The 14,949-nt window shown below is 42.4% G+C and overlaps 1 protein-coding gene across 4 annotated transcripts in view; it reads right to left on the bottom strand.

Annotated features, from left to right (window-relative positions):
* Positions 1-6,746: 6,746 nt before the first annotated feature.
* LOC309348682 (solute carrier family 2, facilitated glucose transporter member 5-like) overlaps positions 6,747-14,949 on the bottom strand; it is a 31,270-nt gene continuing 23,067 nt past the window's right edge. For 3 of the 4 annotated variants that reach the window (XM_081874312.1, XM_081874313.1, XM_081874315.1), the window contains exons 10-13: positions 12,208-12,309; positions 9,031-9,106; positions 8,001-8,128; positions 6,747-7,006 (exon numbers count right to left, since the gene is read on the bottom strand). In XM_081874312.1, the coding sequence (XP_081730438.1) occupies positions 6,833-7,006; positions 8,001-8,128; positions 9,031-9,106; positions 12,208-12,309 (480 nt within the window). In that variant the 3' untranslated portion in view covers positions 6,747-6,832. The remainder of the gene's footprint in view (positions 7,007-8,000; positions 8,129-9,030; positions 9,107-12,207; positions 12,310-14,949) is intronic. The other variant, XM_081874314.1, reaches the window with a different exon arrangement.

The raw sequence follows: 14,949 nt of genomic DNA, 5'->3' as shown, positions 1-14,949 counted from the left end.
GCAAGTATCTTTCTGAAATTTTGCTTCGCTGGAGGAAGATTGGAAGAAAACTTTTTTTAAAAAAATATTTTGGGAATTAGTGTAAAATTAATGAGCGTTAGGAAAAATGTTGGAATGAAAATATTTGGCTTTAGTAGAAATGATATAAGGAATTATGTACAAATAAATATTAAGTTTTAAGCTTTAAGGTATTTTATGGTAGGATAAGGTTAAAATAAATTAAGGTAAATTGAATGACAGAATATAGTGAAAGATGGAAAGGATTTGCTGAGTTAACTAATTGGTTAGACTGCTAAGACAAATTACTCAATAAAAATTGAGAAAGATGGAAAGAATTTACTGAAATAAATAACTAAACTAGAATACAAAAAGGGAGGTGTGAGGAGGTCGGTGAAACAAGTAAATGAAGGATGGAGATATAGAATATTGGATGTGTGTGGTTTTTTTAAATTGTTATTGGTGTATTGGTTTGTGTGTGTGTTTTTTTTCTTTCCCTTTTTTGATGTACTGTTATGTATGTTTTGTTAATTTTTTGTTGTTCTCTCCTTTGCTTTTTTCTGTAATTTTTGAAACTTCTAATAAATATCATTTAAAAAAAGAAATTTTGCTTTTAGAAGCAAAATTTAGTACCCTTAATAAACAAATTGTATATATGGTTTGTCCCCAGGTATTAGTTAAGTACATAATAGTTACGAGCATAAAATAAGAAATTATAAGCCTCTGCATTAGATTTTTATTCACATTTCATACATTCATATAGATGCCATTTTCCTGTAACACGGAAATACAAAAAGTACATTACAGTCAATACCATGTGCTGAGAGCATATTTTGTACTAAAAAAGAGGGGCAGAAGATACCTGATGGAACATTTCATGGTTAGGAAAGTTGCAATGTACTGTGTCAAGGCTTCCTGATTGAATAAAATTAAAGAAAACAGGATGAAGTGTTGAAGATCTTTTTGTAAAAAACCACACCTGCTTTATAATCTTTTATCAGTCTAGGAATTAGAAATGTTATTAGCCAATTATACAACCTTTGCTTGCTACCATCCCTTGAATAATCAGTGCAAACCAGTGTGAATCCTGTGTTGCTGAAATTTGGACAGGGTATGGTCCTTCATAGATGGAGATATTTGCTTTTCTGTTTAGCTCTTGCCTATAAGCCTATAAACTTTTGCTTTCCTATGATGGGGTGTGATCATTGTTTGTTTTCTTGTTTATACCGCAATGTTCTTTTGTCGCTATGGCTGATGGCTGATGCAAATAAAGTTTAATTCATTCATTCTGCTGCCATTAAATAAAAGATTGTACCATATGTGTGTGTGTGTTTGTGTGCAGCCACAATGATGAGCAGCAACAATGATGGGCAGTTAGTCCATTGTAAAAAGAGAAAAATGATTTACCTCAGTACAGTTAGGATACCTCCTTTTCTGTAAGGCCCTACACCCTTGAGAAGGGAAGCGGGTGGCGCTGTGGTCTAAACCACTGAGCCTCTTGGGCTTGCTGATCGAAAGGACAGCGGTTCAAATCCCCATGACGGGATCAGCTCCCGTTGCTCGGTCCCAGCTCCTGCCAACCTAGCAGTTTGACAGCACAGCAGGGCAAGTCAATAAATGGTACCGCTGTGGCGGGAAGGTAAACAGCATTTCCATGCACTCTGGCACTCGTCATGGTCCTCCATGCTCCAGTAGTGATTTAGTCATGCTGGCCACATGACCCAGAAAACTGTCTGTGGGCAAACACCAGCTCCCTCGGCCTGAAAGGGAGATGAGCGCCGCAACCCCATAGTCGTCTTTGACTGGACTTCACCATCCAGGGGTCTTTTACCTTTTTTTACCTTACCTTACAGGTCAAATCTGTGTCCAGGGCAGCTGTTTACCAGCTCCATCTGGTACGTAGGCTGAGACCCTATCTGCCTGCGGACTGTCTCGCCAGAGTGGTGCACGCTCTGGTTATCTCCCGCTTGGACTACTGCAATGCACTCTACGTGGGGCTACCTTTGAAGGTGACTCAGAAACTACAACTAATTCAGAATGCGGCAGCTAGACTGGTGACTGGGAGCGGCCGCCGAGACCATATAACACCGGTCTTGAAAGACCTACATTGGCTCCCAGTATGTTTCTGAGCACAATTCAAAGTGTTGGTGCTGACCTTTAAAGCCCTAAACGGCCTCGGTCCAGTATACCTGAAGGAGCGTCTCCACCTCCATCATTCTGCCCGGACGCTGAGGCCCAGCGCCGAGGGCCTTCTGGCGGTTCCCTCATTGCGAGAAGCAAAGCTACAGGGAACCAGGCAGAGGGCCTTCTCGGTAGTGGCCCCCGCCCTGTGGAACGCCTTTCCAGCAGATGTCAAAGCGATAAACAACTACCTGACATTCAGAATACATCTTAAGGCAGCCCTGTTCAGGGAAGTTTTTAACGTGTGATATTTTACTGTATTTTTGGTTTTTATGGAAGCCGCCCAGAGTGGATGGGGAGGCCCAGCCAGATGGGCGGGGTATAAATAATAAATTATTATTATTATTATTATTACGCCCTTGTTTCCCTTAAAAAATTAAAATGTGTTTCTGAAAACTATAACTTCATTGTCTGGTTAAATGTTATGTATGTTATGTATGTTATGTATGTTATGTATGTTATGTATGTTATGTATGTTATGTATGTTATGTATGTTATGTTATAGTGGACCTGTGGATTTCATTTTCCTGAATGATTTGCTGTGGAAGCCATTTTGAGAAGGTTGCCGTGGAACTGAGGCAAAATCAACACAGGCTACTTTTCTTTGGTGGCCTTTTTTGTCATTTATGTAAATTGTATCATTGAGGTAGAATCCATATAAATGCATACATACATACATACATACATACATACATACATATATATCTGGAAAAACCATTAGGACAGAATAGTGTTATTTCTTGATGTTTGAGAATTCTCAGTGTAGTTTGCTACTGTACAAGTCCTTCCCTGTGAGACCCTGTGAATTGTATTAGTCGTTTTGATGAATGATTTTTGATACTTTCTGATATTTTGAATGACTACGACTTTATTCATCATTTCAATTACTGTGATGTTAAAAGGATCATTCTGTCATTTTTAAGACTGCATCCCAGTACAGCTTTCACCACTCTTTTGTTGATGAGGGCCACTCCATTTCTTTTATGGGATTCTTGCCCACAGTAGTAGATATGATGGTCATCTGAACTGAATTCTCCCATTCCCATCCATTTTAGTTCACTGATGCCCAGGATGTCAATACTTATAGTTGCCATCTCATTTTTGACCACATCCAGCTTACCAAGGTTCATGGTTCTTACATTCCAGGTTCCTATGCAATATTTTTCTTTACAGCATTGGACTTTCCTTTCGCTTCCAAGCATATCCACAACTGAGCATCCTTTCGGCTTTGGCCCAGCCACTTCATCAGCTCTGAATCTCCTTATAATTGTCCTCTGCGCTTCCTCAGTAGCATGTTGGATGCCTTCCAACCTGAGGGGCTCATCTTCTAGCATCATAACTTTTATTTGCCTGTTGTCTTTGTCCATGGGGTTTTCTTGGCAGGGATACTGGAGTGGCTTGCCGGTTCCTGCTCCAGGTGGATCACGTTTAGTCAAAACTCTCCACTATGACCTGTCCATCTTGGGTGGCCCTGCACGGCATGGTTCATAGCTTCTCTGAGTTATTCAAGCCCCTTCGCCATGACAACGCAGTGATCCACGAAGGAGCTAAACCTTAGCGATATCATATAGACATTTCCAACAAAAAATAAAGACCCCAAACTACATCCCTGATAGTTTGATAAAATAATGAAGTTACAGTCTCAGCCATAAGCAAAATAAAATGAAAATGAAAAACAACAGCAAGACTCAGAAACTACATTGATATCAGTAACAAGTATTGCACTAGTTCTCTAGGAGAGGCAAAAAAATAAGGTTCAGTTCAGTTGAATGTTAAAATCAAAACTAACTTTTTTCTCACTTAGGAAGCACATCCATTTAAATTAACCTAAGTTCATGTGCATAATTTAGAAACAGAAAAGGAAAAGAAATAAATGGTGTGTGGTAGCTACAGCCAACTTCTCCATGGACTTTGGAGCTGTTACCTACTGTAGTACATATTATGGGTAGGATGGCAGGGAGAGGGAGAACAAGGTCAAAGTCATTCTCAACTCTAAATGCCATCAATCACAAACCTGCAGTTCCAGGGTCATGGTTAAGAGAACAGTGAAAATGTTGCAGATCCCAAAGTCAGTGAGCAGAAGAAACCTGTGCCCTTTAGAATCAGCGATAAACATCTAGAGAAAACAAAGATAAGGCTGAGAGATCTGATGAATTACTCACTGGTTGACTTATGTTTCTTCCAGGACAGCTAATGAAATTCATTTTTAAAAAATAAAAATAAAAAATATATAAGGATTACCAAGCATATAGATGAACAAATTTTGCTGAAGTGGTATCAGCTTGCTTTCACAAAATTCTGATCGGATGATGGTGATGACGACGACAATGATGATCTGTCAGTATAAAGCACGTATAAATGATGCATATTGGGGCAATTTCCCCATCTAATTTAATATATACCCCAGTGTTTCCCAAACATGGTTCTCCAGCTGTTTTGGGACTACAATTTCCATCTTCCCTGACCACTGGTCCTGCTAGCTAGGGATGATGGGAGTTGTAGTCCAAAAACAGCTGGGAAACACTGATGTACACTAACAGGGGCCGAACTCATCAGAGTCTGTGACTGACCATGGAAAAGCATTTGGGGTCATGGTGGACAGCTCAATGAAAATGTTGTCCCAATATGTGGCAGTTGTAGAAAAGGTGAATTCACTCTGTTAGGGATTACTAGGAAGGGATTGACATTAAAACTGCCAATATCATAAGGCCATTAGACAAACCTGTGGAGCAAGCAAACCTGCAATACCATGTACAGACCTGGCCACCACAGCATGAAAACAATATTGTAGAGTCAGAAATCATGCAGAAAAGGCCAACCACAATGAAACAGCTGCCAAAGTAACTGCTCCAAAAGGAAACAGCTCAATACTGGAGCAGGGGATTAATTTGGAGAAAAGGCAAGTAAGGAACCAACGGGAGGGTGAATTCACTCGGAAAAGTCATACACTTGACCTCTGCTCTGTTGCTATGGTAACCCAGTGCACCTGGCCTCTTATCTCAGAACATCCAGCTGTGTGAAGAGATGTGCTAACTCAAAAATGAGCTCAAAGACTGTGCAATTTAACCCAATGTTCACATTACACTGATGCTCCAAATTTCTTCAGAAGGTAACAGGCAGTGTTATAGGCAGCCTCACTTTGTCTATTCTTCTTATATGTAACATAATGGCTTGTGAGTTGTGCATTTTAAACCATCAATTTTTATTGCACTGTTTATTTGTTGTTTTAAATTGTACACTGTGTGTGTGTGTGGTTACATACTGGTCTATAAAAGACTGGTCTTTTGAAGGAGAATGATTTTTCAAAACTTAGGAGGTGAACGAGGAAAAGGTGGAGGAGACTTACTGCCAATGCAGTTGTAGAGCAATAAATAATGGTAAAGTAAAGGTAAAGGAACCGCTGACCATTAGGTCCAGTCGTGACCGACTCTGGGGTTGCGGCGCTAATCTCGTGTCAGGGAACTGCCATCGGAGAGTCAGGTGGTGGAAGGGCTCAAGGAGGCTAGGAGACCCTCGGATGCTGAGGAAGGAACCAGCAGGGGGAGAGAGAGAGTTCCTGCAGAAACTCAGTCGGAGGGATGGCTCCAAGATACTTCCAGTGAGAACAGTGGAGAGGTCTCAGGACCTCCGCTGGGGACGCCTACTCCGCGCAGGAAACTGTCACGCAGAGAATCCAGAAGGAGAGTTTCCGTTAAGGAACTCTTATGTTGGCGTAAATTCCGGAAGCGCCCACTGACGGATTCTGTCAGCGATTGAGGTAGCCATGCATCCATGGCTCCGCGGACTGGGAGAGTTTAGAAACTGATTGCATGAGTTGAGAACTCAACCATTTATGCACAAGCAGCCCCTTAACCCATCACATCTCGCTTTATTGGCCAAGGGAGCCGGCGTACAGCATGTGGCCAGCATGACTAAGCTACTTCTGGCGAACCAGAGCAGCGCATAGAAACACCGTTTACCTTCCCGCCAGAGCGGTACCTATTTATCTACTTGCACTTTGACATGCTTTCGAACTGCTAGGTTGGCAGGAACAGGGAGCGAGCAACGGGAGCTCACCCCATCATGGGGATTCAAACTGCCGACCTTCTGATCAGGAAGTCCTAGGCTCTGTGGTTTAACCCACAGCGCCACCAGTGTCCCATAAATAATGGTAAAACTTATCAAACCCAGCTGAACTATCTCCAGTTTCGGCCCTGTCAACCAATAGAGTCTCTCCATATAATAGCAGCCTGAAATCAGACAAACATAATAAAAATTATTAGATGAACTGAAGAACTGGCAGGGTTCTGAGCCCTTGAAGAATCTGGTCAGTTCTCTTTCTGCTTTTAAATTCTGCACTTAAACTTGGATGTCAGCTACTCTCAGTCTAGAAAATATTTACCTTTAGTTTCACCTCTATAATTGTCTAAACACTTTAAGCAGTGAGTCCTGCATCTCAGAACTGTCTTCTCTTCTCATTTCCCCCACCACCTTGACTAAATTTTTCTTTAAATAAAGCACAGACTACTATCATCATTATTTATCAAAATGATTACAGTTTCAGACAGTGGAAGAATAACAGTAACAGCTCTTTTAATAATTTCATTTATTTAAAAAAGCTATTTAATATATACACAAACAACGAAATAAACTGCATAGGATGCTTCCTGAGTTTTTAATTGATGTTCCTCTTCTTGGTATGTTTCTTCCTGGGCTTCGGAATCAGCATGGATCTCCTGATCTGTACAAAGGCCTTCATTTTTGTTTCTGGTATAATCCTGAAGATAACGAAAAAGGTAGCTACAGAGACAGGCCAGAAGAGAAGGAAGATATAGGCTCCCATACTTGCCTAGCGATGGAACAAAAAGGGGGCAGAAGGAAGGAAAGAAAGAAAGAAACAGAATCTTGGTTATTTATTTGTCACACACATTTTCTTTTGGAGTTTACCCTTCAAGGAGCTCAAGACCAGACCTCCAGAAATTTGCCACAAGTTGCAGTTTAAGATCAGTGGGCATTTTGGACCAGCTCCCCACCCACCTAACCCAGGTTGACCTATCTCTGTTTTGCTCTACGTTGTTGTGCACATTCAGGGTTGGCTCCTTCCTGCTTGCTTGCTACAAGTCCATCGGCAATTCCACCCAAAGAAGCCAGCTATGGCTTTCTTGTCTTAAGAGGCACCATGGGCTCTGTCCGGGACACTGAAAGAGCGCATGAAAGTGTTTGACTGTGTGGGTCAACAATGCAGGCAGAGATTACAGGCAGGTCCTCCTCTGGAGAAGCACCTGCAGAGTTGCTCTCCTTAAATAAATAATTTTATTATTTATACACCACCCATCTGGGTTTCCCCAGCCACTCTGTGCCACTTCCAGCAGAATATATCTCTTTCCTATGACTAAACAATTCGTGGCAGAGCGGAAGGTGCTGGTGTTTGCATGGATATTATTATTAATTCAATTAATATACCAGCCACCCAGAGTGGCTGGGGCAACCCAGTCAGATGGGCAGGGGATGATGATGATGATGATGATGATGATGATGATGATGATCTCAGGATGGTGTACCCAGGGATGTTGGGAGGTGCAGTCCAGCAACATCTGGAAGGGCAGAGTTTCTCCACCACTGCACTGAACCTGACTGGAAAATATGCAGATTCCTGAGATGATTTAACGTTCAACTTTAACAAAACACACTGGCTGGATTGGGGGAAGGGTAGAAATCATGGCAAATAAATAACTTCAAGGGTATGGCTTCATTTGTGGGTTTGGGGAAACAATAATGGTGCAATAAGGGGCTGAGCTTTTTTTACCGCACTTACGACCAAACGGAAATTCAAAACGACTCACCTCAATGTAAAAGAATATGAATTCTATAAGAAACCTACTGAGCCAATGCACAAATCCTGCAATCGCAAATGCTGAGGCCCGGGATGACTGAAGGAACAGCTCTACCACAATTACAGATGAAATAGAACCTTGGTAGACAGAAATGATTTAGGGCATTGAATGCCACTTTTATTTTATTTTATTTGACTCACTAGATTATCTACTGCATTCATATCTTTCACATCATCTAAAGAACACAATGCAAAGACCATAAATAAGCAAACATGTCCTTCTAGCACAGCAAGCACCATATCTGCCTTTATAGCATTGTTAGTCACTTAGCACTTTTGTCTCCTGACCGAATGCTTTCCCTGGATTGCACAGGTTTTGAAACAACTTGTTAATGGAACTATGTATAACCTGCATTTTTCAGCTTTTGCAGTAATATTCAGTATTCAGAGCCTCCATGCATTCCTGAACATTGAACTTAAAAATATAAATAACCTATGTTGGAACACTGAAAGCGGAAACGTTTCTTGAAGAATGACACCCAAGTTCTAGTTTCCAGGAAAAAAACACATTCCTCTTCAATGAGGCCTTTGGCTGATTAACATTCTATAGCCTTTTAAATGTGTTTAACATACGTTGTGCATATTATGTTTTTATCTTGTATTTTTATGTTGTGAACCACCTTGAGATCCATGGATGAAGGGTGGTGTAATAATAATAATAATAATAATAATAATAATAATAATAATAATAATAATAATAATAATTTTGGCCACCTCATGAGAAGAGAAGACTCCCTGGAAAAGACCCTGATGTTGGGAAAGATAGAGGGCACAAGGAGAAGGGGACGACAGAGGACGAGATGGTTGGACAGTGTTCTTGAAGCTACCAGCATGAGTTTGACTAAACTGCAGGAGGCAGTGGAAGACAGGAGTGCCTGGCGTGCTCTGGTCCATGGGGTCACGAAAAGTTGGACACGACTAAATGACTAAACAACAACAACTAATAATAATAATAATAATAATATCATCTAAGCACTTACCTGACCCTATACCATGTCCAAAGATGAATATGTTTTCCAAAACTTTTCTTACAAGCACCATATGTGGGATATATTTCTGTTGGAGAAAGGAGGTCGTGTTTATTGTCCACAGTTGAGTTTAATGTGCATTTGAAATGTTTGTGTTCCAGTTAAGGTAGGATTGTCCACCAGCTCATTTTCCATGAGTTTCCTCCCTGAACATCTGGATTCCCTCCCCCCTTGCCCACCAATTCAAGGTGAATCGAATAAGTTTTGAAAAACTTAAGATAATGGGCACATTTCCTCTCTCTTTTTACCTATGAGATGAAGCATCCATTCTGACTACTATCCTTCCCATGCACCTTGCTCCATCATGATGCCAGTTTTATTTTGGGTAGTGCCTATTTTTGAAAATCTCTGCAGCAATATATTTTTGTCTTCTTATGTTTTAAAACAACAACAACAATTAAATACATAAAAACAATTACAGTGGTACCTCGGGTTACAAACACTTCGGGTTACAGACTCTGCTAACCCAGAAGTAGTACCTCGGGTTAAGAACTTTACCTCAGGATGAGAACAGGAATTGCACAGTGGCGGTGCGGCAACAGTGGGAGGCCCCATTAGCCAAAGTGGTACTTCAGGTTAAGAACAGATTCAAGGTTAAGAACGGACCTCCGGAACGAATTAAGTTCGTAACCAGAGGTACCACTGTATTTCTCCAGATTTTCCTGATTAATGCTTTCCTGCTGATTTCAAATTATATGACTCTATTGATTTCCACCAGAACCATCTTCCTGTGTTAGAACGGGAAATGACTATTTTGCCTATTTTTTTTATTTTAAGATTGAAAATAAAACAAAAGGTGCCCATGCAAAGGTTATATTGACTTGGGAATTCCTGGATGTGTGCTTTGGACACAGTTTATTTTAAAAGGCATGTCTACTGCTCAACTGATTCCTTAACACATGCACTGTTTGTGAAATATTAAATTTGAATCTACTGGAAGATGGGGGACAAATGAAATTTGTACCTACTGGTACAAATGAAAACAGTCAGATTTGGTCTTCAGCTCCAACTGAAAATCTGCCTGTGTGCATACTAAGGAGGCCAAATTCTAATGGAGGTAACATGGATTCCCCAATGGGCAAAATATTCCTGCATTCCAAGGGGTTGGAAAAGATGACCCTTGTGGCCCCTCCAGCTCTGCAATTCTTGGATTGTAGGTGTGATCAAGCTTAAATGTGAACAAGCTGCTAGTGAAATTTCCAGGTGGAGTCCTCGTGGTGCCCTCCATATTTTGTTGGACCACAGTTTGCAAAGACGATTCCCCTTGCAGGGAGTCAACATTGTGGGCAGATCATGAGCCCGACCCATGCAGGTGGGGCTTAGGTAGTTCTGAGTCACAGGGAGCTCCTGGCTGTGCCATTTCATATCAACCAGTCCATTCAGCCAAGGGGGGCATGGCTTAGCCCCTTTAAACAAGCCACGGCCAGGCTCTCGTTCTATTTTACCTCACTCCTGTTTGCGCAGTTCTCCCTCCCTCCCTAAGGTTAGGTCCTTATCCTTTGACCTTGCTATGGACCTCAGTTGGTTGCCTGTTGAAGGGGCCTGGTAGGAATTTTTTCCACTTGGCAAATTGGCACCAGCCACTTGGCTTTTCGCCTACCTTGTAGCAAATCCTCACAACTTTGTAAGATTTGGTGGTAAGGCATTGGAGTATTTGGTGGGGGTGGCGGCCATCACCTACCCCTCGTATTTCAAGGGTATTCCATTAAAGTAATCGGGGGGGGGGGTGTCCGATAGCACGACCCCTATCAGTGACCCTGGGGAAATTCCTAGTTGATGTGCATCAACAGGGCTCCCCCTATCGGTGGTTAACCCTTATTAGACTCCCTGCAGGTGGGCAGGAGTCAGATATAGTCATTGGTTCCAATGCCTGAGCCAATACCACTCACATTCTGTAACCAATAAAGTTGTGGCCTTTTTCAGCCCATTACCCTAAATTCTGGTGTCAAGTATCTTTATTCTACAATCAGGGAGGGTTCAGGACCTTGCCACGCAACTTTCCTAACCATTGGCCATGCTTGATTGAGACTGATGGGAATAGGAATGCAGCAACACCTAAAGGGCTGTCACACATACTACTTTCCACCCCCCCCACATTTTGGGAGGGCAATTTGGGACACATACAGACCCCCACCATCCTGCCACCTGCTGCCCGCTTGCATACCAGCAGTGCCGGGGGTGGGGTGGGGGACAGCCAGTGAAGGTGTGGAAACAAAAGAACATGCAACCAAAGGATATGTCCCTTTTGGTTTTGCACTCTTTGGGTCCCTGTTGGGTTAAATCCCAGAAGTGTGGCACCAGCTTCCATAAGTACATCGGCCGTTCTGTTCTTTTGTCCCACACTCTGCTGCGAGTCAACTGACTCGCACCACAGTGTGGGACCAAAAAAACCTGTGTCTTTGGGTCCCACGTTCTAGTGAAACTAGAGTCAATCTGGGATGTCTCGTTCGAAACGGGACATTTGTGAGGTAAGCTCCCATATTTCCAGTTACCACTGTTTGTTCCATAGAACTGTCGGATTTGATATCCCGTTTTATTACTACCCAAAGGAGTCTCAAAGCGGCTAACATTCTCCTTTCCCTTCCTCCCCCACAACAAACACTCTGTGAGGTGAGTGGGGCTGAGAGACTTTAAAGAAGTGTGACTGGCCCAAGGTCACCCAGCAGCTGCATGTGGAGAAGCGGAGACGCGAACCCGTTTCCCCAGATTATGAGTCTACCGCTCTTAACCACTACACCACACTGACTGTTGACCCATAGAATGAAGGAGGCCTCTCTTGCCTCTGAATCTAACATTTGTGTAACTTTCACAGGAAACATCTGTCAATGGGAAACTATGTTCTTATTCATTCACTTAAAGACTTTGTACAAAATTCAGCTGAAGGTTAAAAATCCAATGCAACTTTTCTCTCGAGTCTCCTTCTACAGATGTACCAATCAGAAGCATGTCCATGCCTCCGTTCGTATGCCTTGTTTTTATTATTCTTAAAGAAATGTCCTGTCACATCTACAGCCAACATAAACATGGGCTTTGGAGTTTTTGCATGATACAGATTAAAGATGGAAGGGGGACAGGGCCAAATGACAAACTATTTAATGATTCTCAGCTCGAAATCTACCAACTACAAACCATTAAATCCAGTGACATGGTTAACATGATACAGGTCATGATGCAGATCCCAGAGCCAACGAGAAGCAGAAACTTGTGCCCCTTAGAATCAGCCAGATACATCTAGAGAATATAGAGACAAGAAAGAGGGACCCTAGGTGTTACAACAGTACATTAAAACAGTGTTTCCCAAACTAGGGCCTCCAGCTGGTTTGGGACCACTGGTCCTGCTAGCTAGTGATGATGGGAGCTGTAGTCAAAAAACAGGCTTCATTCACTCTGGAGGGGCTCCTGTTCCATAAATTTTCATAATTTTGGTCAAAAGAGGAAAATTGGCATCTGATTTTTTTTTTATTATTTTTGTTCCCTGTTATAGCAAATGGGTAATGGGAGAGCTTTGTTTTGGACAGTTTTGCCCAGAACCTGAATTACAAATCAAAGCAGAGGCAGCATAGGGCAAAACAGTAAACAGTTGCTATTTTTTTTAAGGCAGAGTTACTTGGGGCTTATTCACACCCTTCATTGAGAATGAATGCATACATGAACAGCAGATTTTGAAGCGTGGCATACTGAATTTGTGTCTAGACAACCACAGTCGAGGGTCAAGGCTCTTAAATGAAAAAGGACCTGAAGCTAAGACTTACAATGCAATCCTCTACATATCCACTCAGAGATAAGCCCTTCTGATCCCAGGTAAGCATATGTAGCATGTTTGGCCAACAAAATACCTTTCATGTGTAGTGAGGTTACAACTCCCATCGACCCTACCTATCGGGGCCAATAGTAAGGAATGGTGTAAGTTGTCTTCAGGGCTTTTTTTGAGGCTGTATGTACCACCTCTTCCCCCACCATCCTGCTGCCACCACTTCCTGATGTGAGACCCTTTTACAGTTAGAATCATAGAATCACAGAATCTACGAGTTGGAAGGAACCCTAAGGTCATCCAGTCCAACCCCCTGCAATGCAGGAATCTCAGCTAAAGCTTCCTTGGCAGGTGACCAGCCAACCTCTGCTTAAAAACCTCCACGGAAGGAGAGTCTACAACCTTCTGAGGGAGACTGTTCCACTATCGAACAGCTCTTAGTATCAGGGGGGAAAATAATCAATTGTCTGGTTGGAATCTCCTTTCCTGCAACTTTAAGGCATTGGTTTGAGTCCTACCTTCCAAAGCAGGTGGAAACAAGTTTGCTCCATCCTTCTGTTACTTGAAGATGGCTATCATATCTCCCTTCAGTCTCCTCTTTTCCAGGCTATACATACCCAGCTCCTTCAACTGTTCCTCACAAGGCTTGGCTTCTAGACCCTTGACCATCCTAGTTGCCCTCCTCTGCACACGTTCCAGCTCGTCAACATCTTTCTTAAATTGTGATGCCCGGAACTGGACACAGTATTCCAGGTGTGGCCTGACTAAAGTTGAATAGTTGCCAAAATGCCTTCCAGGAAGGTGCCTGGCAATCGTAAGAAGGTCTCACCATAGCAGAGGCGCTACGGCGCTACATTGTTATGATTGCCAGGTACGCTTTGATGATCGTAAAAGTGGTCGCGCCGAAGTGCCACTGTGGGAAACGGTGAAGTAGGAGGACAAAGTGCCTCTGGGAGTCTGTGCCTGCTGCTGCAGGAAGTGGTGGCAGTGGCAGAAACAGTCTCAGGCAAAGGGGGAGGGAGCAAGCAGGAGGGCATGCAAATGGAAGCCGGGTGGAGGTGGGAGAGATAGGGGGCATGGTGTGTACCAACACCTTTTTCATAGAAATAAAGCACTTGTTGTATTCCAACAGCATCTAGAGAGCAGCTTGTTGGCTACTCCAGATGTATAGAGTTGTAGCCAGTTGGATACATCTGTATCACAGACTTAAACTGGTCTAATATTAATTCCCTTTTCCAGAGGACTTTTAGGAATTGTAGTTCTATGATAGTAAGATAGGGGTGATATATCAAAACCAAAAAAGGTTTTGACCTTTAAAGCCCTTCACAGCCTAGGACCCTTGTACCTACGGGACCACCTCTCCCGGTATGCCCCATGGAGAGCCTCAAATAGCAACACCCTAGTGGTCCCAGGCCCTAAGGAATTTAGATTAGCTTCAACCAGAGCCAGGGCCTTTTCAACACTGGCTCTGGCCTGGTGGAATGCTCTGCCTCATGAGACCAGCGCCCTGCAGGATCTGATTTCTTTCCGCAGGGCCTGTAGGACAGAGTTGTTCCACTTGGCCTTTGGCTTGGAGCCAATTTGATTCCCTCCCCCTCTTTCTTTTTTCTTTTTCCTTTCTCCTCATGTGATGAGGCTGCATTTTAATATTTTAATGTTTCAATATTTTAATGTTGTATTTTAATCTTGTTTTTAAGTTGTATTAATTCAACTCGTTTTTATTATTGCTTGTTAGTCTCCCTGAGCCCGGCCTTGGCTGGGGAGGGCGGGTTATAAATAAAAACTATTATTATTATTATTATTATTATTATTATTATTATTATTATTATATCTTCTCCATACAGTAGGCCATTTAGGCTAAAAAAGGCAATTCCCCCTTAGAGTATATTGATGAAATAGTTAATGCAGCAGAATAAAGTACATAAAGACAGGAGCTCTTGCTTCTTCTAACACACGCACATGCAAAGTGATTTTTAAAAAACCCTTTGGGACAGTTCCAAGTAGAGCATGGAGCCATGCAATCTGTTTAAATCTAAGGGCTTCTCTTAGAACTGGGGTGTCCAAACTTTTTTCAAAGAGGGCCAGATTTGATGAAGTGAACATGCGTGAGGGACGACCAA

Source organism: Podarcis erhardii, assembly GCF_964252035.2.
Source record: "Podarcis erhardii genome assembly, chromosome: 8".
In the NCBI taxonomy this organism is placed as follows: domain Eukaryota; kingdom Metazoa; phylum Chordata; class Lepidosauria; order Squamata; family Lacertidae; genus Podarcis; species Podarcis erhardii.
The sequence above is the reverse complement of the archived record's forward strand: the minus strand, read 5'-3'. Positions and strand labels throughout refer to the sequence as shown.